Source organism: Phoxinus phoxinus, assembly GCF_949152265.1.
Source record: "Phoxinus phoxinus genome assembly, chromosome: 23".
Taxonomy (NCBI): Eukaryota; Metazoa; Chordata; class Actinopteri; order Cypriniformes; family Leuciscidae; genus Phoxinus; species Phoxinus phoxinus.
The window spans coordinates 16,503,874-16,530,374 of NC_136898.1; the positions used below are offsets into that span (position 1 = coordinate 16,503,874).

At 35.7% G+C, this 26,501-nt stretch overlaps 2 protein-coding genes across 3 annotated transcripts; one reads left to right on the forward strand and one right to left on the reverse strand.

Annotated features, from left to right (window-relative positions):
- Window positions 1-465: 465 nt before the first annotated feature.
- Window positions 466-15,949, reverse strand: trpc7a (transient receptor potential cation channel, subfamily C, member 7a). 2 transcript variants are annotated; one of them, XM_079599844.1, is made up of 12 exons: window positions 15,464-15,949; window positions 9,149-9,911; window positions 6,508-6,690; window positions 6,262-6,426; window positions 5,938-6,154; window positions 4,059-4,292; window positions 3,602-3,866; window positions 2,377-2,572; window positions 2,057-2,278; window positions 1,900-1,977; window positions 1,744-1,819; window positions 466-1,490 (listed from the first exon to the last, which is right to left on the reverse strand). In XM_079599844.1, the coding sequence occupies exons 1-12, from the start codon at window positions 15,862-15,864 to the stop codon at window positions 1,351-1,353; spliced, it is 2,940 nt and encodes a 979-aa protein (XP_079455970.1). In that variant the 5' UTR covers window positions 15,865-15,949; the 3' UTR covers window positions 466-1,350. The 2 variants fall into 2 exon arrangements, with proteins under 2 accessions (XP_079455970.1, XP_079455971.1); XM_079599845.1 differs by having other exon boundaries at window positions 786-1,490; window positions 2,521-2,572.
- A 4,743-nt stretch (window positions 15,950-20,692) lies between these two features.
- Window positions 20,693-24,503, forward strand: avd (avidin). The gene is made up of 4 exons (XM_079599670.1): window positions 20,693-20,873; window positions 20,964-21,174; window positions 22,508-22,628; window positions 22,720-24,503. The coding sequence occupies exons 1-4, from the start codon at window positions 20,745-20,747 to the stop codon at window positions 22,754-22,756; spliced, it is 498 nt and encodes a 165-aa protein (XP_079455796.1). The 5' UTR covers window positions 20,693-20,744; the 3' UTR covers window positions 22,757-24,503.
- The last annotated feature ends 1,998 nt before the right edge of the window (window positions 24,504-26,501 follow it).

A 26,501-nucleotide genomic window follows, 5' to 3' on the forward strand; every position in this document is an offset into this window, starting at 1 on the left:
ATCATTTTATTTTCATATTTAAAATGCATTATAATAATGTTCAGTACTACCACACACAGACCTGTTGTTTTAATGTTCTATTTGACATCAAACCCAAACATTTTTAATGGAATATTGCATTAGTTATTACAAATTATTTATCTGTGCACCATCATTATTGTTTATAATTAGTTGGCCTATTACTCATGTGACCTCATAATCTGTAATCAAAATAACTTCCTTGCAGTGACATCTCTTCTCTTCTCTGATGACACGTTTTCTGGTGCAAGGTCGGGACAGCCTGTCATTCACATCACATCAATAGCAAACCCAGGACAACCTGCGGGGGGAGCATTCATAATTCTCTAGTGGGCCATCACAATCATGGGATGGAGGGATTTGGTGATGAATTAGGGTGTGTGTCCCCTTTTGCCCCCTCATATCCTGAGCAAACCAAAATCCACTCAATTCCCCATGGACAAAATCAAGTCCCACCCTTTATTTATATGATATACATATAAGATATACATAACAATAATAGGGAAGAAAAGACTATCACAACTTCAGTTTCGTGCCAACTTTAACAGGCTTAATTTTCTTCAGGCAAAATATAATTATGTTTGTTTTTGTTCTCATGAGTTTGGGGTGAAATATGATTTGGGCAACTTCTTGACAGGTTTTGTGAGATTAACGCTTGTACATTGTTCTATTGTTGTACATTGCAATGCAATAGTCATCATATATGATTTAAATAATAATAAATAAAAAATGAGAAAAATGCTATTGCATCTCTGGAGTTCCCCATGCACGTTTTTGACGTCTTTGTCATAACACACCTTTATTGATATCATAATCTCATAAGTCAAGCATCCAAAACCATAATGTGCTGCACTGGTATACCCCAGGACATGATTAATGTCATAATATTCAAAACTCATGTTGATACACTTGTCCTTAAAAATGTAAAGCTGCAACTTTTTTTATTTTACAATCAACTTGGATGTTTAAGTCATTTCACCTTAAATTACATTAAACTGACTTTTAAAAAATGAGTTGAATCTTGTAAAAACATACGTTGTCATAACTTATTAAAACATTTTTTTTTTACAGTGTATTGTGGTAATACATTCACCTGAATTTATTGGTATTATTATAGCATTGCAACTTTCCCGTGCTACTAATTACTTTAATAAATGGCGTCCTACACCCAAATGGCAACCACAAATCATTCCTACTTCACAAACTAATGTCTTCAGAGTATAAAGAGACTTTAAAGTTTGTATCTAAACTAAATATGTCAGCAAATCTGTATTTAATGACCTGTATTTTCGGCCTAGGACACTTTCAGCTACATTCACAAGAGTTCATTTTTCATGGTCTCTTGGTTCCTTTGCTGAGTTTGTCTCCAAGCTCCTGGATCAGTTCAGCGAGTTCTTCAGTGGCCTGTGACTTTTCCTCCAGGAGCTCGTAGCGGAGGCTGGAAATGTCCTGCTTGATTTCCTTCAACTCACCTGTGGAGAAGAGGCAATGCGAAAACAAAATTTACTCAGAAATCACAATTATTCGGCCTTGGATGCGTTAAAAAACCTATTGTAGGAAATCTCCAAAACAAAATTAGGAACCTTTAAAAAAGCATAGGGCTCTTTAATACTTTATGGTTTATCGCTTGACGTATGAGGTCTGACATGTAAAAAATCAGTCAGTAAAATATATTTTAGGGAAAAAATAAATCACACAAGAGACAATAAAACGGATAAATCTTACCTTCATTGATCTCATCACTTTCACTGTCAATTTGGGCTTTCAGGACGTACCGCTTGATGAGACGCTTCATGAGTTTCTACGACAGAAGGTTTAGAATAAGGTTTTCCCTGGAAAAACCTGTACATTTTAGGATTTTTAAAAAAAATCACTTAGTACCTGATATCTTGTGGGGTGTTTGATGGGATTCCTAACTGTGAATCCCTCTTGTGAATGGTAAGGTCGAAACCGATGAAGCTGTAAAGATATTTAAAAAAAAATGAAGAACGGACATTTCTTGATCAGAACAATTTGAAAACCCTTGCCGATCTCTGACCTTAGACCGTGAATTGGCCATTCCCATGTCCTGCTGGCTGCTGTTGCTACGGACCCTGGCCTTGCATAAACTCACTAGGCATGCTTTGGTGCGCTGAGCCATGTAATAGAAGGATTTGGGGCTGGGCATTAGATTAAAGGGGGGTGGAAGAGTGCTGCCTTCATCAAAATAGGAGAGCCACAGCTTTGCACGAGCAAACTTCCATTCTACATCAGAATCCTCCTGTTCTCAAACACACACACACACAAAATAACCATATCTATTATGATAAATGGTCATTTTAAGTGTTATTATTTGTTTTCAAAATACATTTGTCTCACCTCAATTTCCTGGTATGAGTGGTTGATCATGGCTATGAGCATATTAAGCAGGACCACCACCATTGTGACATTATAGACCCCATAAAGTATGTAACCAATGTTTTCAATGAACTTATGATCATACTTCAAGACCACAGAGATCACCTCAGATAAACCAAAGATGGACCAGAACAGCGTTTTAAAGCTTTCCTCTACCCTGCAACAGACACACACATGCAAAACGACAAGGAAACTATTCACAAATAGTTCTTAAATTGCATCATAATTTACTAGCATTTATTCTAAACCTGTATTTATTCTATGACTGTCTTTCATTGGTGGGACACAAAAATAGGCATTTTTGAGATATCAAACACCAAAATTTTAAGGCATTAATATGAGAGTTGAGGGGAAGATTAACAGCTTAAATTTGACTTTTTCACACAAGGAATACACTAACCATTCCAAAAGTTTGGAGTCTGTAAGATTTCTGTTACTGCTTTTGAAAGAAGTCTCTTTTGCTGACCAAGCCATTTTTTAAAATACAGTAAAAACAGTAATGTTGTGAAATATTATTACAATTTAAGATGACGGTTTTCTATTTGAATATATTTTAAAATGTAATTTATTCTTGTGATAAAAGCTGAATTTTCAGCATCATTACTCCAGTCTTCAGTCACATGATCCTTCAGAAATCATTCTAATATGCTGATTTGCTGCTCAATAAACACTTATTATTATTATTATTATTATCAATGTAACAGTTGTGCTGCTTAATATTTTTATGAAAACTGTAATACATTGTTTTTTAATTCTTTGATGAATAAAACAGTTTATTTAAAATATGTTTTTTTTTGTAACACTATAAATATATTTACTTTTTTGTTCATTTTTTTGCACCCTAGCTAAATATAAAAGCATTAATTTAACAAAACAAAAAAAATTGACAGGCCCCAAACTTTTGATCTGTAGTGTATCTTTCAATAGACTGGTATAGTGCACAAGTCATATAGACTAATTTTATTGTACTTTAATTATTTCTTTTATTTATTAATTAGCTCACAAAAGAGCAGCCTGAACATTCTGCAAAATATCTTATTTTGTGTTCCACAGGAGAAATTTGTACAACCTTTTCATTTGTAACAACATGAGGGTGAGAAAATAACAGAATTATCTTTTTTTTGGTGAACTATCCCATTAGCAATTCTTAAATATAATCATTTTCATTATCCTTTTATGGACTTACGTGGTAAAAGCAGGGTTGTATTTTGCTCCCAAGTAGTAGGAATACAAATTAAACATGCCGATCATGAAAGCAAGGAAGACCATGATGAATATGACCATGAATTTAAAAATATCTTTAACAGTGCGCCCAAGGGATATTTGTAAGGGTCCGAAGCTCTCGTTGGCTGGCAGAACGTAGGCGATACGAGAGAAACTGAGCACCACAGCGATGGAGTACAACCCTTCAGAGATGAGCTGAGGATCAGAGGGAAGCCACTTGTTCCTGGCTAAGAGAGAGGAAGCACTTTTTGGTGTTACCACTTGATGGCAGCATTATGTTTCATTTCAGACAGCAGCAAGAAAGTCTGCGCAACTTTTTTAAAGCATTTCATTGAGAACAGAAAGAAGACTTATGGACTTATGTTACAGTTCGTTAGATTTTTATGTATTGAATAAACTTTTTTTTTTGTGTGACATACCATAAGTGAAGTAGGCCACGTCTGCTGGTAATGAGGCATTTATCAAGTCTGCATTGGTCACATACAAATCCACATACAGCTGTGCATGGGAGGCTCGCAGGAAAGCCATGAGCCGTGCAGTGAATGACGCCACGAAGACTGACAGCATGCCGAAGTCTAACACATTCCACAAATGCGCAATGTACTCACGCGGCCCATCAGCCCAAACTTCCTTACACTCCGTCCAGATCATTCCTGTTCAGGGAAATCAAAGAAAAGGCATAGGGGAAATTGAAATTCATCATGTTTATTGTTAAGCCCTACTTTAGTTTTCTTTTAGGGGGTGGTCTGACAGAAACATGTAGTAGAGAGAGCCTTAGCAAAAATTGTAAATCGTTTTTTAATAAAAATGACAAAAATATATAACTATATTGATCAAGCTGACATCAAGCTATTTTTATCCAGATCTATTCTTTTTTTTTTCATTTTCAGAATTAATCATTCATGATATTTGTAAAAAATATTTTAAATGTTCAAATTGTTCAACTGTTAAAAACATTTGGGGTCAGTAAGATTTTTTAAAGGGGTGGTTGATTATGATTTCACTTTTTAAACTTTAGTTAGTGTGTAATGTTGCTGTTTGAGCATAAACAACATCTGCAAAGTTACAACGCTCAACGTTCAAAGAAAGGGAAGATATTTGCTTTTAAAGTCCGCGTGAACCGGAAGTTGCAAACGACTTTTCTCCAGTGTTGTGACGTATTTGCAAGTGAAAGGGAATATTGAACAGAGGGCAGGGTTTTACTTTAGCGCTCCTCCTCTCCATCTCTGCTCATAGCAGACTAACGGTTTGAGGGGAGAGGTTAAGCGTTTTCAACCCAAGCCGTCAAACCTACGTCATCAGAAAAGACATTCCAGACCGGAAGTAACTTTTCAGACTTTGATTAAAGATTACCACGGCAAACTTTTTTTCTGTGTATTAACTTGCACGGATTAATTGTTCACCACAAGACAAGACTAGTAATATTCGCTAACAAAGTAAATAGGGTCAATTTTGATTTCATGTCGACTTTAAAGAAATAACATTTTAAGGACTAAAAAACGGCAGGTAGGGACTACACGACATTCCCCCAGGGTTAGTGACATCACCAACCCTAGAATTTACATAAACCCCGCCCCCTGAACACGATTTATAGATTATCAAAACAGAATATGCTAATCAATGACTAGAAAATACCTACACATAATCTAAATAAATGTATCAACTAAACATTCAAAAATGTCCTGTTGCATTCTACATGTTGTCACTTCTTCTTGAGTCTCTCCATCATTGTCTGAATTCGGTTGAACATAAAAGGCTAAAAGTTTTTGAAATTTTCAGTGCATGTCTGTGTGAGTGCAAGCTCATTTGCATTTAAAGGAACAGACACAAAACGGTGCGTTTTTGCTCAACCTCAAAAAGTGACAATTTTAACATGCTATATAAAAATATCTGTAATAAATTACTACATTTATTCATGAAGGATGCATTAAATTGATCAAAACTGACAGTTAAGACATAATGTTACAAAACATTTCTGAATTTTAGATGCATCACGGTTTCCACAAAAATATTAAGCTGTTTTCAACATTTAAGATAATGATAAGAAATGTTAATTTTTTACCAGCAGATCAGCATATTATAATTATTTCTGAAGGCTGGGTGACACTGAAAACTAAAAGCCCGTTCACGCCAAGAACGTAAATTTTTAGAACGATATTTTTTTTATCGTCATAGTTATCATCGGTGTGAACAGGCCTTAATGATGCTGAAAATTCAGTTTTGCATCAGTTGTAAAATATACCGACCCATATGGTTATCTATGATCTAACACTGATCTGCACCTCGACTGATACTCACCTAGTACCCACTTCATTATCAACATCTCAGTCCAAGAGAACTGAGTGGTTTTGATGCGAAAGATTTGCCGCGGATGATCAGTGATGGTTTCGTTAGGAAGGTTTTTGACTCCTGCGAAGCGGTCAGAGGCATTGAGAACCAGAAGACCCAGGAAGAGGGTGAATGACACTGCGTGAGCTACAAACTTCATAAAGGGACTGCGGAGGACCTGGCCCACCTGGAGAAAAGATCAAATGCAGACAGTTTTGTAACAATAAAAGAAAAGTGAAGCCTTCCCAATGTTATTCGATGGACTCTGGAATCTGCATGATGATGATGATGTACCTTGCTGCAGGGCATAATCCAATATGCAATGGCAAGAAATGGCAAGCCCACCATCACTCCCAGCACTGTCCAACATTTCACACCGATTGACGTTTGCCTAAGGCCTGATAGATTCTCATACCACAGCGTCAGTAACTGCTGCTGGCAATTAGGATGAGCCACAAACTGGAGGAATATCATTGAATTAGACATTGCCTTGCAAGCACATGGGAAACCTTTCCACTTTAGCCTATCATTACCCAGTACCTTTTTGACTTCGTACTTAATGGCCAGTTTGACCCGGCTAAGGCAGGGCCGGTGGTGTTCGCTCGGAGGGGTCTGGTCAACATCTCCGTTCAGAATGGCCTCCACTTCCTCTGTGTTTCTGCAGAGATCCAGAACGCCAACCACAAAGTCCTTACACTGCATGGAGAGTTTCCTATAGTCATTCTAAATCGAAACAGAGCCACAGTATTATGACTTGAGACGGGCTATTAATCACATCTTAAAAAATAACTCACTCACAACTGGGATGATAATTGAATCTGGCAAAACAGTGAACGCTCTGCTATGAAAGACATAGATGTGCGCAACGCCTGAACATTCGTGAAAATCCCATGTCGCACCTCTAAATGGAAGCCTGATTGATGTTTGCATCGGATCTTCTCAAACAGAAATGTACCTAATGGAGGGCACCCGAGAGAAGCCCATTCTGCTAATTATAGCATTGCATTTTTTTTACGAGAACAAACATTTTATGTGGAATTACAGAAGCGGAATCACTAACGCGCCATTACAACTGTCGAAAGTGATCGTCTGTAGAGAAAAACGGTGATGAGAGAATAATAACGGGGTGATTACTGGAAGCTCTCGATGGAGCAGTTTCAATTAATAACTCGCTTACCACAATAAGGGGAGAAACTGTCTGGATTTGAGAACTACTGATTAGATATTTCCCCGGAGTGACTTTCAGTGAAGAAAGTCTCCCGTACATATTTAAATATAAAACAACACACATCGCCGAAGCGCATGAAGCTCCCCGGAGGAACGTTTTCTTTTGGAAAAATATTGTGTACTGAGATTCTACTGAACCAGAAACTGTCATCGAAAAGCCTCTAATTTATAATGAGGCTAATCTCAAGGGTGGGATATTGGTTTTCGTGTGGAATATTCTGCTGGTCTATGAGCTGGAATGAGCATAGACGTTTCTCTCAGAGACACGCAGCTCATCACGGGGCCATGAGCACACTCTTCTCTCTTTACGATTGGACACTTCCTAGATTAATTGAGACGCTGTTTAAAATGGGCTTTGAAATTATCATGAGAGCGCCTTGAAGGAGTTTGTATTATCCAAAAAAGAACATAATGGTTCATAGCAGTGATTCAACTCATTGTACCCACATCATAAGGGGGAATGTTGTCCCAATCGATCGATCAATCAATCAATCAATCAATCAATCAATCAATCAATCAATCAATCAATCAATCAATCAATCAATCAATCAATCCATCAATCAATCAATCAATCAATCCATCAAATATCATGCTTAGTATTTTTCTCAGTATAAATTGAACTCATAAATATTTTTTAATCATTTAATACATATATATATTTATATTTATTTTTTAAATCACTATTTTATTCTTTTTAGCAGCCTTAGTTTTGCAGCCCTAGCCCTAGTCTATTAGCAGCCCTAGTTTTTAATAAATAAACAAACAAAATATTTCTAAAAGAGGGTCCAGGTAAAATTGACTTTGAATAAATAAACAAATTATGACATAAAAACAATTATAACACAAAATCAACATTATAAGATAAAATGTCAATTAAGGCATAAAACGCTTTAATATGATTACAAAAAGTTGAAATTATGAGATAAAATGTATGACATGTCATAATACATCATTCAAGTTATATCATAATTACATGATTTATGTAAAGTCAGAATTGTGAGATAAAAAGTCAAAATTGTAAAAACAATTATAACACAAAATAAACATTATAAGATAAAATGTCAATTATGGCATAAAACGTATGGTGACAAAAAGTTGAAATTTTGAGAGAATTTGTATGACTTATGATATAATTTTTATTATATATTACATGACACAAGTATATGATTTATGTAAAAAAAAAAATATCTTATAATTATGACTTTTTGTCTCAAAATTTAACTTTTTTTGTATTATTTGTTTATTCTGTCACTGTCCTGAAACCATAACTAAGTACATTTTAGATGTACTTTTTAAGATTTTTTGTTGATGTTGTTTATTTATTAAATAGAAAAAAAAGGTAAAAATTATGACATAAATAACAATTCTAACACAATCAATTTTAACTATGGTGACAAAAAGTTGAAATTATGAGATAAAATTCATGACATGTCAAAATACACAATTACAATTATATCATAAGTATATGATTTATGTAAAAAAAATATTTTTATCTAAAAAATTATTACTTTTTTCGTATGTGAGGAAAACTCTTCCATATACCCCCATGTTGTTTTAAGCCTGTAAGACTTTATTTCATCTGTGGAACACAAAAGAAGATATTTTGAAGAATGCTGGTAACCAACCAAACAAACACAACTGTTGAGACATTCTTCAAAATATCTTCTTTATATGTTCCACAGAAGAAAAAAGTAATCCAGGTTTGGAATGGCATGAGGTTGAGTACATGATGATAGAATTTTCATTTCTGGGTAAACTATTTCTTTATTATTTTTCTCAAAAAATATAAATGGGTCTCTATGTGAAAATGTTCAGATATATACCGCCTTTTCTTTTTAAGGAGATTCTCACAGAAAAAACCTAATGTAACATACACATCCACATCTAAAAATTCTGTCCTGGGCCCGTGAATTTGAGTGACCCCTTGATATGGTGTAAGTGTGCACCTCCTCACCTTAAACTCAGTCTCAATGTTGGCGAGCTGTGCCAACTCATTGCTGAGCTCCAGGGCTGTGAGCACAGGGTCTTCACTAGACAGTGACAGATAAGCAGCGCTGGCGAGGCCTTTGTAGGCGTTCATCCTTAATCGAGAGTGACTGAAAGAATCCTGCTTCTGTTTCTCCGCACACTCGCCGCACTTGCAGAAATAGTCGTGGGGTTTCTCAATGCGAGCCCCCTTGAGTAACAAGATGTGCACGATCTCGTACTCCTTGCAGTGGGCCGCCAGTATCATGGGCGTGATGTCCTGAGAGAAGCGAGTCCCGTCCTCGTCGTACGCGTAGAAGTCGTCATCGCGTAGCTCTTGCTCCAGGGGACTCAGAGTCAGACGGAGGCCGCCTTCGAATGCCGGATGGGCCAGGATGGCCTCCACTATCCGCACGTAGCCCTTGCTAATGGCTAACAGCAGGGCATCACCCACCCGCGCCAGCCCCTCTTTCTTCAGCAACAGTTCTGTGACCTCCAAGTGCTCGTTTCCTACAGCAAGCTGCAATGCATTCTGGCCCATGTAGTCCACACAGTTTACATTCAGCGTCTTGGACTCTTCAAGCATCTTACGGACAACAGGGATGTTTCCGTACTCCGCGGCATCTAAGAAACGCTCCTCCTCTTCGGTCAGATTGGTGCCTCTCTCGCTGAACATGTACGCGGGGCCACGGACGGCCTGTCTGCGGCATTTCTCTCTCAGGGTGGTGTGTCTGCGCTGCATGGCCTCAAACCTGCAGAACCCAGAGAATGAGGTTGATCATAGGATTTGGTAAAACTACGAAACTTGGACGCTTTGGGAGAAAATTGGTCTATGACACCAATTCATCTACCAGAACATCTGGTCCACTGGTTTTGGCCATTCAAAATTAGCCGTGTATTCTGACAATGCATTTTTAAAGCAAAAAATATATACAATACCATTCAAAAGTATTGAAACTACATATCAACTAACTCTAATTAATATTAGTGGACTGTGGCCTGGTTTCACAGACAGGCAGATTAAGCCAGGATTAGTTTTTTTATTATTTAGGACATTTAAGTAGTTTTTATGAATGTGCCTTAGAAAAACATTACTGGTGTGCATCTTGAGACAAAACAGTGGCACTGACATATTTTAAGATATGTCAGAACAAGTTGCTTTCAGTTAAAACAGCTCAAACATGCATTTTAGTCTGGGACTAGGCATACCTTGCTGTATCCGTTTAATATCTGCTGACACTTTATATTGGTCTCCAAACAGACATTGCAACTATGTTGTCAACTTAATCTCCTAACCCGAACCCTAACACCTAACACTAAACTACCAGTCTACTACAGTCACCTAATAAGCTTATGACTGACATGTAGTTGCATACTTATAGTTGGTAGAATGTCTAAAGTGGACCATCAAAATAGTGTACCCAAATATTACTTCTGCTCATCAAGACTGCGTTTATTTGATAAAAAATACAGTAGAAAACTATTGTGAAATATTATTACATTTTCAAATAAGTGTTTTCTATTTGATGCAAAGTTCATCATTACTCCAGTCTTCAGTGTCATGTTATCATTCAAATATGCTGAAGTGATTCTTCATGTCCCATGTTGAAAACAGTTGTGCTGCGTAATATTTTTGTGGAGATACTGATTCTTTTTTCCCCCCAAGATAAGTTGATCAATGGAAAGTTTAGAGATCTTTTGTAAGAATTTAAATGTCTTTATTGTCATTTTTTAAAACCAATTTAATACATCCTTGCCAGGTTCATGATAAAGAAAATGGGAAGTATTTAAAGCAAATTGAGTTTTGCCAAGTTCTTTAAAAATGTAATGACCAAAAATGACAATTTTTTTTTTACTAAAAATGTAATCTGCTGTAACCATCACCAATAAAATAAAATTGTAATCAATAATTCCACAAATGTCAGGATTATGTTTAGTTTTCATTGTGTTTTGTTTTCATGTTTGTCTTTGTGGTTTCTGATCAAATTACGCACCTGTTCCTTGTTGTGTTAATTATTCCTGTGAGTATTAAACCCGGAGTTATTTTAATTCATTGTGCTGTGTCATTTACATTACATAGTATTCGGAAAAACAGTACACTGTGCAAAGTGATTGTTCTTAAAAAAGTGAGGAAACCCATGCCGAGATTGTGAAGTGCGCATTTGATGGCCACATTACTATCCCATGAGGCCACGGGAGAGGATTTATGAATGGAAGTGAAGAGACGCAACTGACGCCGGTAGGTCACGTGACAGTAACAACATGGCGGAAATGATCATGACATCAAAAGCTAAAAAGAAGTATAAAAACAAATTGGAAATATGAACACCAAACAGGCTTTTCAGCAAGTCTCACATGGACAAGCCTTTAAACAGACTATTTCTGTATCAGATATTAATTTTACAAAAAAAATAGTTATACCTATAATATGTTTTGATACCTCTGTTATTTCAGCAGAGTGTGATAGCCTTAGATTTTTTTGCCTTCTCAAGAGTTGGATTATGAGTCCCTTCTAAGCAGGATGTCTATTTCCAGCTTATTAAGTGCAAACCGAATAAGGCTCCCGGGCCAGATGGAATTCATGTCTTGAAAAACTGTGCCCTGGAATTAACCCCCATTCTTCATTCTCTTTTCCTTCAATCACTTCAGAAATACTTCAATAATAATTTAATACGGAAAACATCAGCTGTTATTCCTGTCCCCAAAAAAACTCCATCCATCATCCATTAACCTCATCATCCGATTTTTTCACCACCCATTAACCTCTATCATAATGAAATGCTTTGAGAAAATGGTTCAAAACATTATGCTTCACCATTTTTGGATAGTCTCTAATTTGCATATAAGCAGAAGAGAGGTACGGAGGATGCAGTAGCTTGTCTCTTGCACCGTCTACTTCAACACATGATATCCCTGGAAATTATGCCAGACTTCTTTTCATTGACTTTACTCCGCCTTTAATTCAATACAGCGTCATCAGTTAATCAAGAAACTACAGTGTCTGCAAGTTCCAACACCACTAATACACTGGGTTTATAATTCCCTTTCTAATAGACCACAAGTGGTATAGGTGGACAAGGCATTATCACCCACCATTGTTCTCAACACTGGCGCCCCTCAGGGGCATGTACGTAGCCCGGTTTTTTTTTATATTCTCTATACAAATGACTGTCAGAGTCCAGTTACAACTACATTACTTTAAATATGCAAATGATACAGCAATTATTGCACTGCTTAATAAAGACAATGATTATTTAATGCTCCACAGCATATTTTAGTACATGGTGTGATGACAACTTTCTCCAACTCTAGATTTCAACGGAACTAGTTTTTAGCTTCTCCAAAACACAGATCCATCCTTCCAGTATTATCATTGGTTGTAAGGTTGGATCGTTTCAAATATCTTTGCATTATAGTGGATAAACATCTCAACTTCAATCAGCACACTCTACAGTATGGTATTTACAAGTGGTCAACAGAGATTGCAGTTATCCATAAACGTAATCATCTGTCTGTTCAGTCTTCTTCTTTTTCTGTATTGAAGTATTATTGAGCCAGTTCGTCTGATATCTATCTATCTATCTATCTATATCTATCTATCTATCTATCTATCTATCTATCTATCTATCTATCTATCTATCTATCTATCTATCTATCTATCTATCTATCTATCTATCTATCTATCTATCTATCTATCTATCTATCACGTCCGCATTTCATTCATACTACATACAATCATACTATATAGAGCGTTCTTTTTCAAAGGTTGCGAAGGAAATTCAAATTCAAAAGTAGTACCTACTCAGACAGGGCATGATTTCGGACGCAGCATTTGATTTCTATTGAAGTCTATTTCTATGAAGTCTATTTATTTATTTTATATATATCTTTTTTTATAAGCAGTGAAGCAATTTTGTTAAAATATTTGTTTTCTTAGAAATAATAAAAGTTTATTCCAACCTATTTAATAAGTTTTTTTTTCTAATATTTTAATTCTTCTAATTAACATTTTTTTTATTCTTTATGAAATAAGGACAGGTTAAAAACATGCTCAACAGAGGTATATTTAAGTTATTGTGTCTAGGCTATTTGTAAAAAGAGATAAGAGATCAAATTAGTCACATGACTGACCCATAGTAAGTAGACAATGATAACGTATAGCTTTCTCCAAGTGTTACAGATCTCTTTGGGTCAACCACCACACACTGCATGGCTTTACAGTAACAGTACAGGACCATCAATTACAATGGCGGTCAATGAGATCAATGCAGATGGACTTCTAATTACACGCATCCTTTACTAGAGCTTCATCTCATTACAGGAACCACCTCTAAGAACAGATGTTCTTAACATCCTATTATAGTGTGATCTTCACCTCATGACTTCATTCGTTTTCTTTATTAAATTAACCGGAACTGCTTTGTAGTGTCAATTTCCCTTGAACTTAAAAGCCTTCAAAGACGCTGACCTAAAATCGTAAGCAAGTTATTTTCAAACACAAGCCAGGTAGACAGCAAAGGATGAAATCTAATTGTATTGCATTTTTGCAAGAGCCTCTGCACAAATTGTACTGTGTAACGGATCACGGTTGTGGGTGTCACTTGGAATAAAACTCATTTCTTGCTTCGCAACATGATAAATCAAACATTACGATTTTGTAGTGTGCAAAATGGCATTTTGTTCCATCTCTAAATCTTTACTGATCAGTTTTTGGAGTGCACAGGGGACACAGAATTGTAAGCCTGCAAATGTGTCTGTCAACAGACCTGAAATTAAACGAGATTGAAATAAACAGGTTAAATTATTTATGTTTCAATATGGTCTGTGTGAACTGTGCCAATCTAATAACTGCAATGTTCATTCATGAGAAGGCCAAGGAGATTTCACTGCTCGTTCACAACTCACTTTAATTCAGGAATCAACTTTCAGTCTCAGATAGATTTATAAAAATAGAAACAAGTGATAACATTAAGAGTAACTATACTATTAACTTAGACCAGACGATTTGGTCTTGAAAGTATCTGGTAAAATACACTATTGTTCAAAGTTTGAGGTGGGTAAGAATTTGTAATGCTTTTGAAAGTTGTCAATAAATCAGAATTTAATGTTGAAGAATTGAGAATTAAAGGGATACTCCACCCAAAAATGAAAATTTACACCAAGTGCGAACAAACCAACGCAACGCAACACACACACACACACACACACACACACACACACACACACACACACACACACACACACACACACACACACACACACACACACACACACACACACACACACACACACACACACACACACACACACACACACACACACACACACACACACACACACACAATTTCACTTCAGAAGACACTGATTCATCAATGGGGTTATATGGATATTCGTCGTGTTTGTTTGCATTGTTTTAAGTGTCAACTTTGGGGGTCCCATACATTGACGGATTTGTTTTTCTAAAAATCTTTGTAACTGCATGGGACGGTGAAAAGAGAATGGTAGTAACACTTTATTTTTATGATCTCCTTTAAATATTCTGTTGACAATAAGTAACTTTGCATACATGTCAACTAACTCTCAGTATTAGTAGACTGCTTAATATCTGCTAACTCTTTATTGTGACGGTCCTAAGTAACTTTGCAACTTGTAAACTTAATCTAACCCTAGTCTACTAATACTAACACTCTAATGACAGTTAGAAGACATGTAGGTTCAACGTTACTTATAGTCAACACAATGTGTTAAAGGGACCATCAAAATAAAGTAAAACCAAGAAAATTTATATTCTTAGGTGGAGTATCCCTTTAAGTGCACTAATTACTTGCAGTGACATTTTTTATTTGTTACTCTGTTTAATATGAAGTTTTCTATCTTAGATTGTTACTTGAAATAACTTGATTTGTTTGTGTTTGCATCAAAAAACTAATACAACTCGAATCTACAATTATTTTGCCTTAAATTATAATGTTACAAAATATATAAATATAAATGTATAAAATAAATGTATTTTTATTAAAGTGAAAATAAATCACTATAACTATTATTAATGATCATAATCTCACTTATTCATAAATTCACCCATTTATGGCTGCATTTAGAGTTTTATGCTGCAGTGTCCGGGGTAGAACACATGAAAAAGGCCTTTAAACAAAAAAATAATAAAATAACTGCAAAATGCTAACTGAATCCAAACTCATGTAGGCCTAGATTATACAATCTTTTGAACATAGTCATTTCCAGAATTACAGTCCAAATTGTGTTACGCATGATGACAACTGATCACGTGATGTGTTCTACTTACGAATAGTGCGAGCTGCCATCATGAGGCTGCCAGTGATGGTGCGCAGGATAGTCCAGGTCATCATCGCTGTCGAATAACCTGTGCGCGTGATGGCCAAACTCGTGTTTGGATCCTTCAACTTCATGAATATCTGATAATTCTGTCTTGGTGGGGTCGTTTTCTCCTCGGCTGTCTATCAGAGTACCAGGGAGAGTCCTGCACCTGTTTAACATGGGCACTTCAGGGCGACAGCAGGTGTCTGTATCGCTGTAGGGAAACTGTTCTCCGTGAGTGTCGGTCTCCGCTGAGGCGACAGCATCATCTCCCGCGGTAAGCGCGAGCGGTATAGTGCAGAGTGCGGCGTGAGATATGATGAACTGCTCCTTAGCATGCATATCGCGCTCGTCTCTATCACTCAGCATTTTATAAGCAAAGAAACTGCTGATCAGCGAGAGATCCGGTGTTGTGCCGGTCCATGTCTCGTTCTGCAACAAGTGTGACAGCCTGTCCCTTGCCTTTTTGTAAAATACGCACTTTTTCTACTGGATCTCCCTCCCCCATCCTTCAGGTTAACACCTCCCACCAGTTCACAAAGTAAACAAACATATTATGTTTAAATAATATACTTTTGTTTTACTTAATATATATAAATATATATTTACATATATAGCCTACATATATTTACTTTTTTAATAATGAATAATTCTGATGAAATTTTTTAGTAATCAATTTATTTAATTAATTAACTTATTTTTGAATATATATATATATATATATATATATATATTTAGCCTATATATGTTTATTTACTTTTTAATAATTATTCATTCTGATTATTTTTTTTAATAATCAATTCACTTATTTTTGTTATTATTATTAATTTTGTTAATTTTATTATTATTATTATTATTATATATATAAATACACACAAAATTAATAATGATTAATTCAGATGAAAATTCTAATTTATATTCATGATCATTTAGTAGGCTGTGTGAGTGTGTGTGTGTGTGTGTGTGTGTGTCTTTTTACATGTTTATATGCTTTAATAATTATCAATTTTAGATGAAAATTGTAATTAATTAATGTATTTTAGAATATATATAGCCTATATAAAAGCTACACACACACACACACACACACACGTGTGTGTGTGTGTATAGCTTTTATATGTTTGTTTTAATAATTATTAATTTCAATGAAATTTTTAATTAATTACCATTAATTGAATTCATTAATTTATTTCAGAATATATATATACATATATAATATAGCCTATACTGTATATACATAAAACAAATGAACAACTAGCCCCAATCTGATTTATATTCTATAATTTAACAGCCCGGCGTCAATTATTCCTTACTTATATTATATTCCTTATATTATATTCCTTACTTAAACTATATATTATTATAGTTTGATTGCGTTATTGATGATAACTAATTCATAATAATTTATTAGAAATTACCAAAAACTTTTAAAGTCATACATTTTTAATTTATGAGATTTGATTTTTAATAAGTTGTTTGAAACTCACATTAGAGAGAACAATCATATGCATATTTTGACCTTTGAGATGTTGCATGACAACTAGACCCGATCTCATTGAAATCAACCCACAAATAGACTGCTTGTAACCCCCTCAGGCTAAATGCAGAGCAGCTGTTAGATGGACTGCAGTAGATCACCTGTAGAGGGGCTTTGATGCTCATCAAAGGCTTCATGCAGGGAGATCTTTCTCTGAGGTCTGGCGCATCTCGTCTCATATGACTCGCAAACTTAATTATGTGATGTCAGAGTTTACAATTCAAAGGGACAGAGATAAAGCCAATGATCAGAAATCTCAAAAGCAAAAGAGTGAAATCAAATATCTCCAAGAATACAAATAGTATATAACATCCCATAAAATCATGTGGTAACCACAAATAATCTCAAAGACTAGGCCTGATCGATATTCTGTAAATAAGTCTGTCAAAGTCTTTACTCACAGTGTTGCTCATACAATCTGGAGATTCTTCTGCAATTGTGGAAATAGAAGAGGTGTCAGTCAGGGAAGAGATGCTGCAGTAAATCTCTTTCAGCAGATGTTGGGATATGAGTGAGGTGAGATGAGACGAAGGAAGGTTATAAGGGGACATTTACAAGAGACAAAGCAGGATTGTTTTCTACTGTTTTACTGGAAAGAATGGCAAACAGCGGGAGAGAAAGACAGTGTTTTAGAACCATCCATAAATTGATTTAATGCTGTCAGCTTCAACTGGATTTACACAGAGTTCAACTGGGAACTTTCTCTGTCTTTTAGTTTGTTTTGCTCTATGTTATCATTTATATTAGAATATCTTTCAACTTTTTTACTGCTCCTTAATTTAAGTGTTGAAATGTTACATTTGACAATTGCTTGTTTCCTATAGACAATTCTCGACTTTGCAGTTTTTTATGTTAACTTACAAGATCATATTTTACATTTGTTTGGTATTTAGATGTATGATTTGTAATTTAATTTTTACAAATAAATAACTACTGTCATATAATGCTTTCATAACATGCCATCAAACTATTGTAGAAAACTGATTTTTTTAATTCATAGATGGATATATAGATATTCAAAAGCTGTTTTTAAATATTTGTTATCAAATATATTTAAATTTGTGAGGAACCACTGGAAATAACCGGACCCAAGCGCAGAGATGAGCGGTGAGCGGTGATTTATTGACAATAGGGTGTAACAATGTGTAACAGTTGCACAGTCCAGACAGAGACAGTCCACAACGGATCTAGACAGGAGACTCGGGCACAGGATTGAGCAGCCCAGTATCCAGCGGTCAGTCTCAGGCTGGGCAGGACAGGACTCGAACACACACACAGACACACAACACAGGAAAAACAAGACAAGAACAAAACCACTAAAACATAGATAAGTACAAGGCAGGGCAAATATGTGGTTAAGTAACTGAAAAACTAAACTCTTACATATAAGAAACCGGCAAAAGAAACTGAAAGGAGGGAAACCTCTTGTCGACCTCTAGCCCAGCTCGACTGATGATGATGACATATAAGAGGAAGACTAACAAAACACTAAAGTAAAACAAGTCCACAACAGGAGAAAGCTAGGAATTAGATATGTGAAAAACCAGGCTAAATAATAAATCAAAGAGAAAAGCAAAGTAACAGAAACTAACTCTATGAATCCGAGAGACGGAACCATACAAAACTAGCTCAAGTAAAATAAGAAAACTAAATAAGGGGAAGTTAGTTTAAGACAGTGTTTCCCAATCCTCTCCTGAAGGACCCCCAACACTGCACGTTTTCTTTGTATCCCTAATCAAACACACCTGATTGAACTCATCAGCTCTTTATCACATGGGTTAATGAGCTGATGAGTTGAATCAGGCGTGTTTGATTCACGTGCAGTGTTGGGGCCTTGAGGGTCCTTCAGGAGAGGATTGGGAAACACTGGTCTAAGATAGAAAAGACAAAAAATATCTAAGCTACAAAAAAATTACTTAACAAAATTTGATTTTTCTTGAACATTAAAATTAGTTTTCGGAGAATGCATCTTGAATAGAAGCAAATGTCTTCCCTTGTTTTAAACATAGACTCAACTATATTATTTTATTTTTCTTATTATTATCCGTATTATTTATTTTTGGTGTCCCGTGACCATACTGAGCAGAAGAGGTGGAGAATGGATGGATGGATTTTTATACTGTGTATTTTGAGGTTTGTTGTTAAACCAGCAATGATGTCCAATGGGACAAGGATTACTGATGCAGCCATTGCCCAAGTGACACAATAATCCTTTCAGAGAGGAAAGCGAGAAAGCAAAGGTACAGAGATACACACACCTGTTCTTCCAAAAGGAGAGGGACAGAAAAAAAAAAATCAGGCCAGGCACAAGCTCCAACTTCTATTAATATTTATACATCAATCTTCTGCTCTCCCAAAAACTTGTGTGCATATTTATATCAGGGGAGCACAGCCATTTTGATGCCGCAACATCGCATGTTAAAATATAAATGAAACATGCCAGATGACTACTGCTGTGATGCGTGTATGGTGTGTGGTTTCATCTATTCACAGAAGAATAGCAGTTCCCTGAAAAATGGAAAAAAAGAGAAAATACAAAGTGAAAGAAAAGGCTGGATATGAGCACATGACATAATGCTCTCTGAAATGCCATAAGAGTTGCTTCCTCTCTGCAGCTGTTGAGTGAAAACCCATTAATGGCACACAGGGCCGTGCGGCGGCCTGGAGTAACCTGTCATTTCGCACAATGTTTACTTGCTGAGTCATTACAGGAAGATTTTCTCATACAGCGGAAGCATATACTTTCAAATCAGCCGAGGCAGACTCACATTAAATACCAGATGCACTGGGAATTGAAAAGGTCAATGGCACTGGATGATAATTACTACTACACAGTTTGGGATTATACGTCACCTGCCATTTTTGCTTTCACAATTCTGTTTAATTAATTGTTTCGTTTGTTCATAACTGTTTTACCATTTAAAATAAACTGAAAAACCTAGAATAAGATGTTTAATGGCACGTTCCATTGTGACGACTTGCCCCACTATTGGTCTACACACAAAAGTTTCATTTGTTTGATAAAAAATGCAGTGGACAGTAATATTGTGAAATATTGTTACAATTTAACATAAGTGTATTTGAATATATTTTAAAATGTTATTTATTCCTGTGATGGCGGAGCTGTATTTTCAGCAACATTACTCCAGTCTTCAGTGTCACATGATCCTTCAGAAATCATTCTAATAAGCGGATTTAGTTCTCAAGAAACATCTCTCATTATTATCAATGTTGAAAAGAAGTCTGCTGCTTAATGTGTTTGTGGAAACCATTATAGGCCTATTTTTTTCCAGGATTTTTTGATAAATAGAAAGATGAAAAGGACACATAAAATGTTACAGTTATGTGGTATATTGGGTAAAAAAAGGTGGAAATGTTCATTAATTTTTTTTTTTACTTTCTAAAAATAAACGTACCCTGATATGCTTTTAATTGGAGTAAAAAGTGTCACAACTATCCCCGATCTTCCTTATATTGAGTAACCTTTTGATAGTCAGTAAATAGGCTAACAAATAATTATTAATCAGTCATCTTAAACTTCTTTTTAATATTGTATCTTCTGAGACAACACTGCCTCCCTCTGGTAGTTCTAATTAGTAGTTCCCAACAAGGGAAAATAATTAGCCTAATTGAAATGCAACCAATGACATGATTACCTGCATATGCAAATTAATTAACTCCAAATTACCGTAGGCAGGTTTAATAGTGAAATATGAGTCTGACCCACTCTGTCCCACAGCTTTTGACCAAGATGAGCTCAATAATGTGGTATTTGCTCTTTGTTACTTTGATAACCTCTCCAACTGTGGCTGCAAATGAGTCCTCAACACAGAACATGAAGGTATTTGACTTTTAAGTGTAAAAATTACATTTTGAAAAAACAGACTTTTTCATGTGATGAAAGTAGGCTAATCGTTGATATTCACCTAAGGTCGACGCTTGTAATATTTCCGGCGTTTGGCGCAATGAGCTGGGCTCCACGCTGCGTGTGAAGGCGGAAGGGTCAGAGGTCAGAGGTGTGTATCTGACCGCAGTGGAGAGTGTGAGCGGCGCCGCTGGGTTAAACCGCACAGCCCAAATCCTCGGGCTAGTTGGTGATGGGACTCAACCTACCGTTTCATTCTCCGTGCTGTGGGAGAAAGGTAAAATGCACTTAAGTAACCACACATCCCCTCAACAATATTTAGGCTACTTGGTTAGGGGTGACTGGTCAATGTAACATAACTTTAGGGACTGTAAGCAAAAAAGCTGCTGGGACAGCATCACACTCATGTGGTTTTAGTCTTATTAACGTCCATACAAACCATTACCCTGAGCCTAGCCTTAAAACAATGCAAATATAGAGTTCGTATCATTATTCGGCAGAACAACGACCGGAAGTAAACTGTTGACTGACCAAGTAACAACATAGGGCGGCGTAACGGATAATTTAACAAAATTTAGCCTACAAAAAGTATTTAAAAAAAAAATGTAAAAGCAAGAGAATGGTTGCTTTTGGTATTAAATTACATATAGATACAATTTAAAATTAACCATAAAATATAACATTTATAACAATTACTTGTCTCTGTTAAATCAGCCTTTTTCCAACGTTAGAACGTCACGAAGTAGGCTAGCAGTTAAATTCGCGCATGCGTAGTAGAACGCCGTTGCCGTTCTATCGGCAAAAGTCGCTATTTTGTTTCCACCTTTTTTGCACTATATGTCTCAGACTTTGATATACTATTCCTATAGCATAGGCTATCTGCTACAAATTAATAGTTTCGTGAATATGTATAACATTTATCATATTCTTTAAATGCATGCAAAGATACACCAGATTTTGCATTTTAATTTAATTTGTGGTAATCATATTTACTTGAAAATGGCTACAAAAGTCATATTTCAGCTGGCAGATGATCTTTTACATTACTAAAATATACACGGTATGTGTTCTAAAATATTGTAAACCTTTATAAATAATTCTCTAAACTAAAGGGCATGAAAATATGCATGTCCAAATATGCAAATCGTAATGTGGTGAGAAACTTTTTCAGTTGAGTTGTTAAATAAAAAATTAAATAAAATAAAAAACATTAATATAAAAAGTGTAATGCTTGGGGTTTAGAGTTTTATTGTAAAAAAAAAAAAAGGAATTAAACAGATGAAATGCCACCACTTTTGTAGAATGGCTTACCATGGTAACCACTAACTACACTAGGCTATATGCCAAACTACCTTGCTTTTTTATTTTGTCAAGACCCATGGTTACTTTTGAATGTACGTCATTGGGGAAAGCTTTTTGACAGCATAATGATGCTGCTACTGCATTTATCAGCAGTGCTTAAAAAGGTGACTTTTTTCCCCCCTCGCTTCCTGCTGGTAAATGGTAATTTGTTAGAAACTGGTTATAATTTTATTTTCTCCTCTGTATAATTTTGTTGACTTTGGTTAGGAACACAATCCTATAATGTGGTGTTTTTTGCGTATTTGCAGGTTCATGTTCTGCTTGGGTTGGTCAGTGCTTTCTTTTAGGTGACAGTGCACAAGTGCTGAGAACTTTCTGGATATTGCGCAGTGTAGCCGACAACTTGTCTGGCGACTGGGGAAGTACCAGGTAAGCTGTGCGTAAATTCAAGGATTTCTTTGAAATGTCTATTGAATGACTCCATGTGTCAGTCTTTTATATTTACATTTTTTTATTCCAGGTTGGGAGAAGATCTTTTTTTCAAGATTTCAAATTAACTCCGCAATAGATTCAACATCATTTAAATTCCTCAAAGGTGTTTTTTCAAGGAGCTTGAGCTTGTATAGTTTAAACCTACTGAGACATTTAAAATCCTTGTATAAAACCCTCAAGCTTAATAAAAAACGGAACATAAAATAAACCACTAAATGGTTTGTGACAGTCTTTACACAGCTGATATTTCTTCACCTTTAGGCTGACATGTCTTGTTTGAGCTTTTAATACTAATTCTATACCAACTGTTGTTGGGTATAAAAGTATGTTAATGTTACAGTACTTAATTTGAGCTTAACATGCAGACGAAGTAAAACCATTCATAGGTTAATTTCCCTGAAGTGTAAACTGGCGCTGTGTTTGAGGCTCCCAACCAGGTCTACATAGCAATGTTGACTCAATCAGTGGTGTGATTTAGGGATTCTAGTGGTTCAGAAATGGAATTGAAAAATGCAGCACCAAACAGAATTGAGAAATTGGCTTCCCAATTCCCAAGCACTCCACCGGCTCCCATCGGCCACCGAAACCTCCAACTTATCTGCAGGTAGCCTGGTGCAGTTTAAATTATGCATGATCTTGTCATTTCAGTTACAAATGCTGCTTGGAGATGGGGAAACTAGAGAAAAAAAAAAAAAAAAAATTCATCCAGTTTACACAGTGGGAGAATATATGATGACCTGCAGTTTTTCCAACCTAGTCTCTAAAGGCCACCTTCTCCTAACTGATCTCACCTGAGCTGGACATTTCATCCAGCAGCTTCAGGATTTAAGAAGGTTACATAATCCATTTGATTGAAAGGACATTAATACGAAGACTTTAGACTATGCTAACTTTGGATCGACATACAAAACTGTCAATATCTTCAAATTGGAAGAATGCGATCACTTTGTTTATTCATTGCCTAACAGTGCAGATGAGTTTTTGGCAGGTTAAGAGTAGTTATGTTTTCTTCAAATAATTACACAAGCTATAAATATATGTATGCGCACTAAACAAACTCAGCTTAAATGTTTTGATCTTTTAAAACCAAGTATACACCGCAGCATTATGGTTTGAGTGTCTTGCCGTTAATGTATTCCCTAAGCTTGCCATTCACAATTTTATTGCCATGTTTGGACATTGTGATAATGAGGATTGAGTAACTTTTAATGGCCTAATGAACTAATTTCGACACACTTTTGGTTCTGTCTCTTTCACATGAACGGTTCTGCAGCCTATTAGTCAAGATCTCTAAGGCCTTCGGTGTAGTGCGTGGCTTAATACAGCATTCAGCGCACTCCCATCGAGAACAGCATGCTTCAGGTGATGCGCTCTGATGGATCTGAGCTGAAACTATTGCTATATATACCCACAAAATAGGCAGATTTTTAACCGCAGTTGGTATGTACAAGGCACTTCGTTGAATAAGTCCCAAAAGGGGCCTAATGTAACCAATTAATCATTGTATTCTTCAGGCAGGAGACTTCATGAGCATTTTAAGTACACAGGTTCTTTGGTGGCTGGTTATAGATGAGATATGTCAGATATTAAGGCACACACATTAAATTTCAGAAGAAGTATCAGTAAGGTACGCTAAATAAACTATTGGATATAGTAACAGTGCAAATGAGTCTTTGGTAGGGCAACAATGGTTCTTAAAATGTTTTGTTTAAATAATTGCACAAGCTAAGTCACAAATCTTGTTGCGCATCTGCGTTAAAATGAAATACTGGGTCAATGCATCTATAATAAATCTATATGTTGTTTACACACACCAGTTATTTTGTGTTTTTTGCTGTGATGTTATAATTTATTTGTCTTAATACTTAGGATGGACAAATTTAAAATATTGTTGATAATAATTCAAATAAATTGTCATGACCAATATTAAAATTCATTAATATTTTGTAAAAAAAAATAATGTAAATGCGTATAGTTAACTTGTTCCCTGCCATTAAATGGATTTTCCGTCATGTGTGACATAAGCTGTTAGTTTGCTAAGTTTCATATGATTATTAAACGGCAAGCACAAACTAGGCAATTGCGGCAGCCCGTACGAGACACTCGGTGTCTAAATTTGCTCTCTCGTTTTCATTCACTATCTCAAGCGGACTATGTTAGTGGAGTAATGTAGAGAATAGTGAATGAGGGTATAGGGGGCAATTTCAGGCACAGCATTGGCTGCATCCAAAATCGCATACTTACTAGTAGGCGAAAAACAGTATGTGACAAGTATGTTTGAATTCACAGTATAGGCTACTCATAAAAAGTACCCGGATGACCTACTACCTTCTGCCGAAATTTTGAAGTGTGCATACGATGGACAATTTACTTTCACATGAGGCCACGGGAGAGGATTTGTTAATGACAGTGAAGTTAATATTTAAAATAAAAAATTTTTTTTCGTAATGTGCCTTTCTCAAACTCAAAGAACTAATATAAAACTAATATTTTAATGGTTGTGAAGTAATTATTCAAAATAAGTAGACTACCCACTCAGGGCTGGTGCATGCCTATTGGCGAACTAGGCAAGAGGGAGATTTAAATTTGCATTACATTTATTTATTGGACATTCGTTTGGATTTAGTGCAATTATATCAACAAGTTATCATCTGATTAGTTATTTTAAATCTAAATTACCTCTCCTTCATAGTACCTAGTGCTACAGTAAGAGCGTCAGTTGAGCTTGTGTCTGCCCTAGAGAGTATGCGATTTCTTACGCAGCCATTGTTTACGCTCATGTAAGCTAACGCGATCATCAAACATTAAACAGCATATAAATCAAAACTGCCTAACATTACCGAATGAAATGTTGAACCCAAGAGATCGCGACTGTGCAAACTTTGGGGGTGTTGATGGAATTACAACATTTACAATGTGCCATATTAAAATGGATATTTTGCCATTTTCTGAAGACTAAAAATGTAATAGCATTGATTAAAGTGTAAAGATTCATTATAATTGAGTATTTGATGATGGGGTGGTAAAGGTTTAAATGTAAACATAGGAGAAATGATCATGCACAAATAAATATAAATGACATTCTATTATAAATTATGTATCAAATTAGTGTTAAATATTGATAGAAATATAATGTTATACAATACAGTCATTTTAACCAGTATGGTAAAAAATATTGTGCATAGCTGGAGCTTTAGTGTTGTTTGACACGTTTTCGTCAGATATCCTCTCACATGTCCCTATCAGATTCATCTTTTCTACTGCGTTCGTTGGCACTTGTAGTGGAAGCATTGACTTTTAAATGACAGCTAGGTTTAGGTTTTACTGAATTTGTTTGGAGATTATATTAAAATCAGAGTGATTCATTCACCGCACCACATGAGTGATTTGACTTTGTGACTGAATATCAGCAGAAACACTTATCTTATTTATAAGTACTGTGATTAAGGACAGACTGATGCTTTAATAACATTTCATTTTCCGTTTTAAAAGGTGTCCAACGAATTGAAAATATCATGAAAGATGTATGAGGTGACAAATTATCTTTTTCTTTCTGTATTATATTTCAGTGCATTCCGTTTTGAATATAAAAGCGAAGACTGTCTGATCCTTTAGTAACTGTGAGACGTGGGAGTAAGATGCATTCAGTATAGAAAGCAAGAGGACATACGGTCACAATACATTCTCTGTTCATCTTCAGACCATTTATCCATTGCAGAGGCTTTCAGCTCTCCAATCATATTTGTTGTGGAGTTTGACTTGTCATAAAGATTTTCCGTGACTGACAGCTCCTCCAACCGATTCATCTCA

Coding starts and splice junctions, on each gene's coding strand:
- trpc7a (XM_079599844.1), bottom strand. CDS start 15,864: ATGCTGAGTGATAGAGACGAGCGCGATATGCATGCTAAGGAGCAGTTC. Junction 1,820..1,899: donor AACACCCCACAAGATATCAG/GTACTAAGTGAT, acceptor CTTCTGTCGTAG/AAACTCATGAAGCGTCTCAT. Junction 1,491..1,743: donor AAGTGATGAGATCAATGAAG/GTAAGATTTATC, acceptor TCTTCTCCACAG/GTGAGTTGAAGGAAATCAAG.
- avd (XM_079599670.1), top strand. CDS start 20,745: ATGAGTCTGACCCACTCTGTCCCACAGCTTTTGACCAAGATGAGCTCA. Junction 21,175..22,507: donor CTCCGTGCTGTGGGAGAAAG/GTAAAATGCACT, acceptor GCGTATTTGCAG/GTTCATGTTCTGCTTGGGTT. Junction 22,629..22,719: donor GGCGACTGGGGAAGTACCAG/GTAAGCTGTGCG, acceptor TTTTTATTCCAG/GTTGGGAGAAGATCTTTTTT.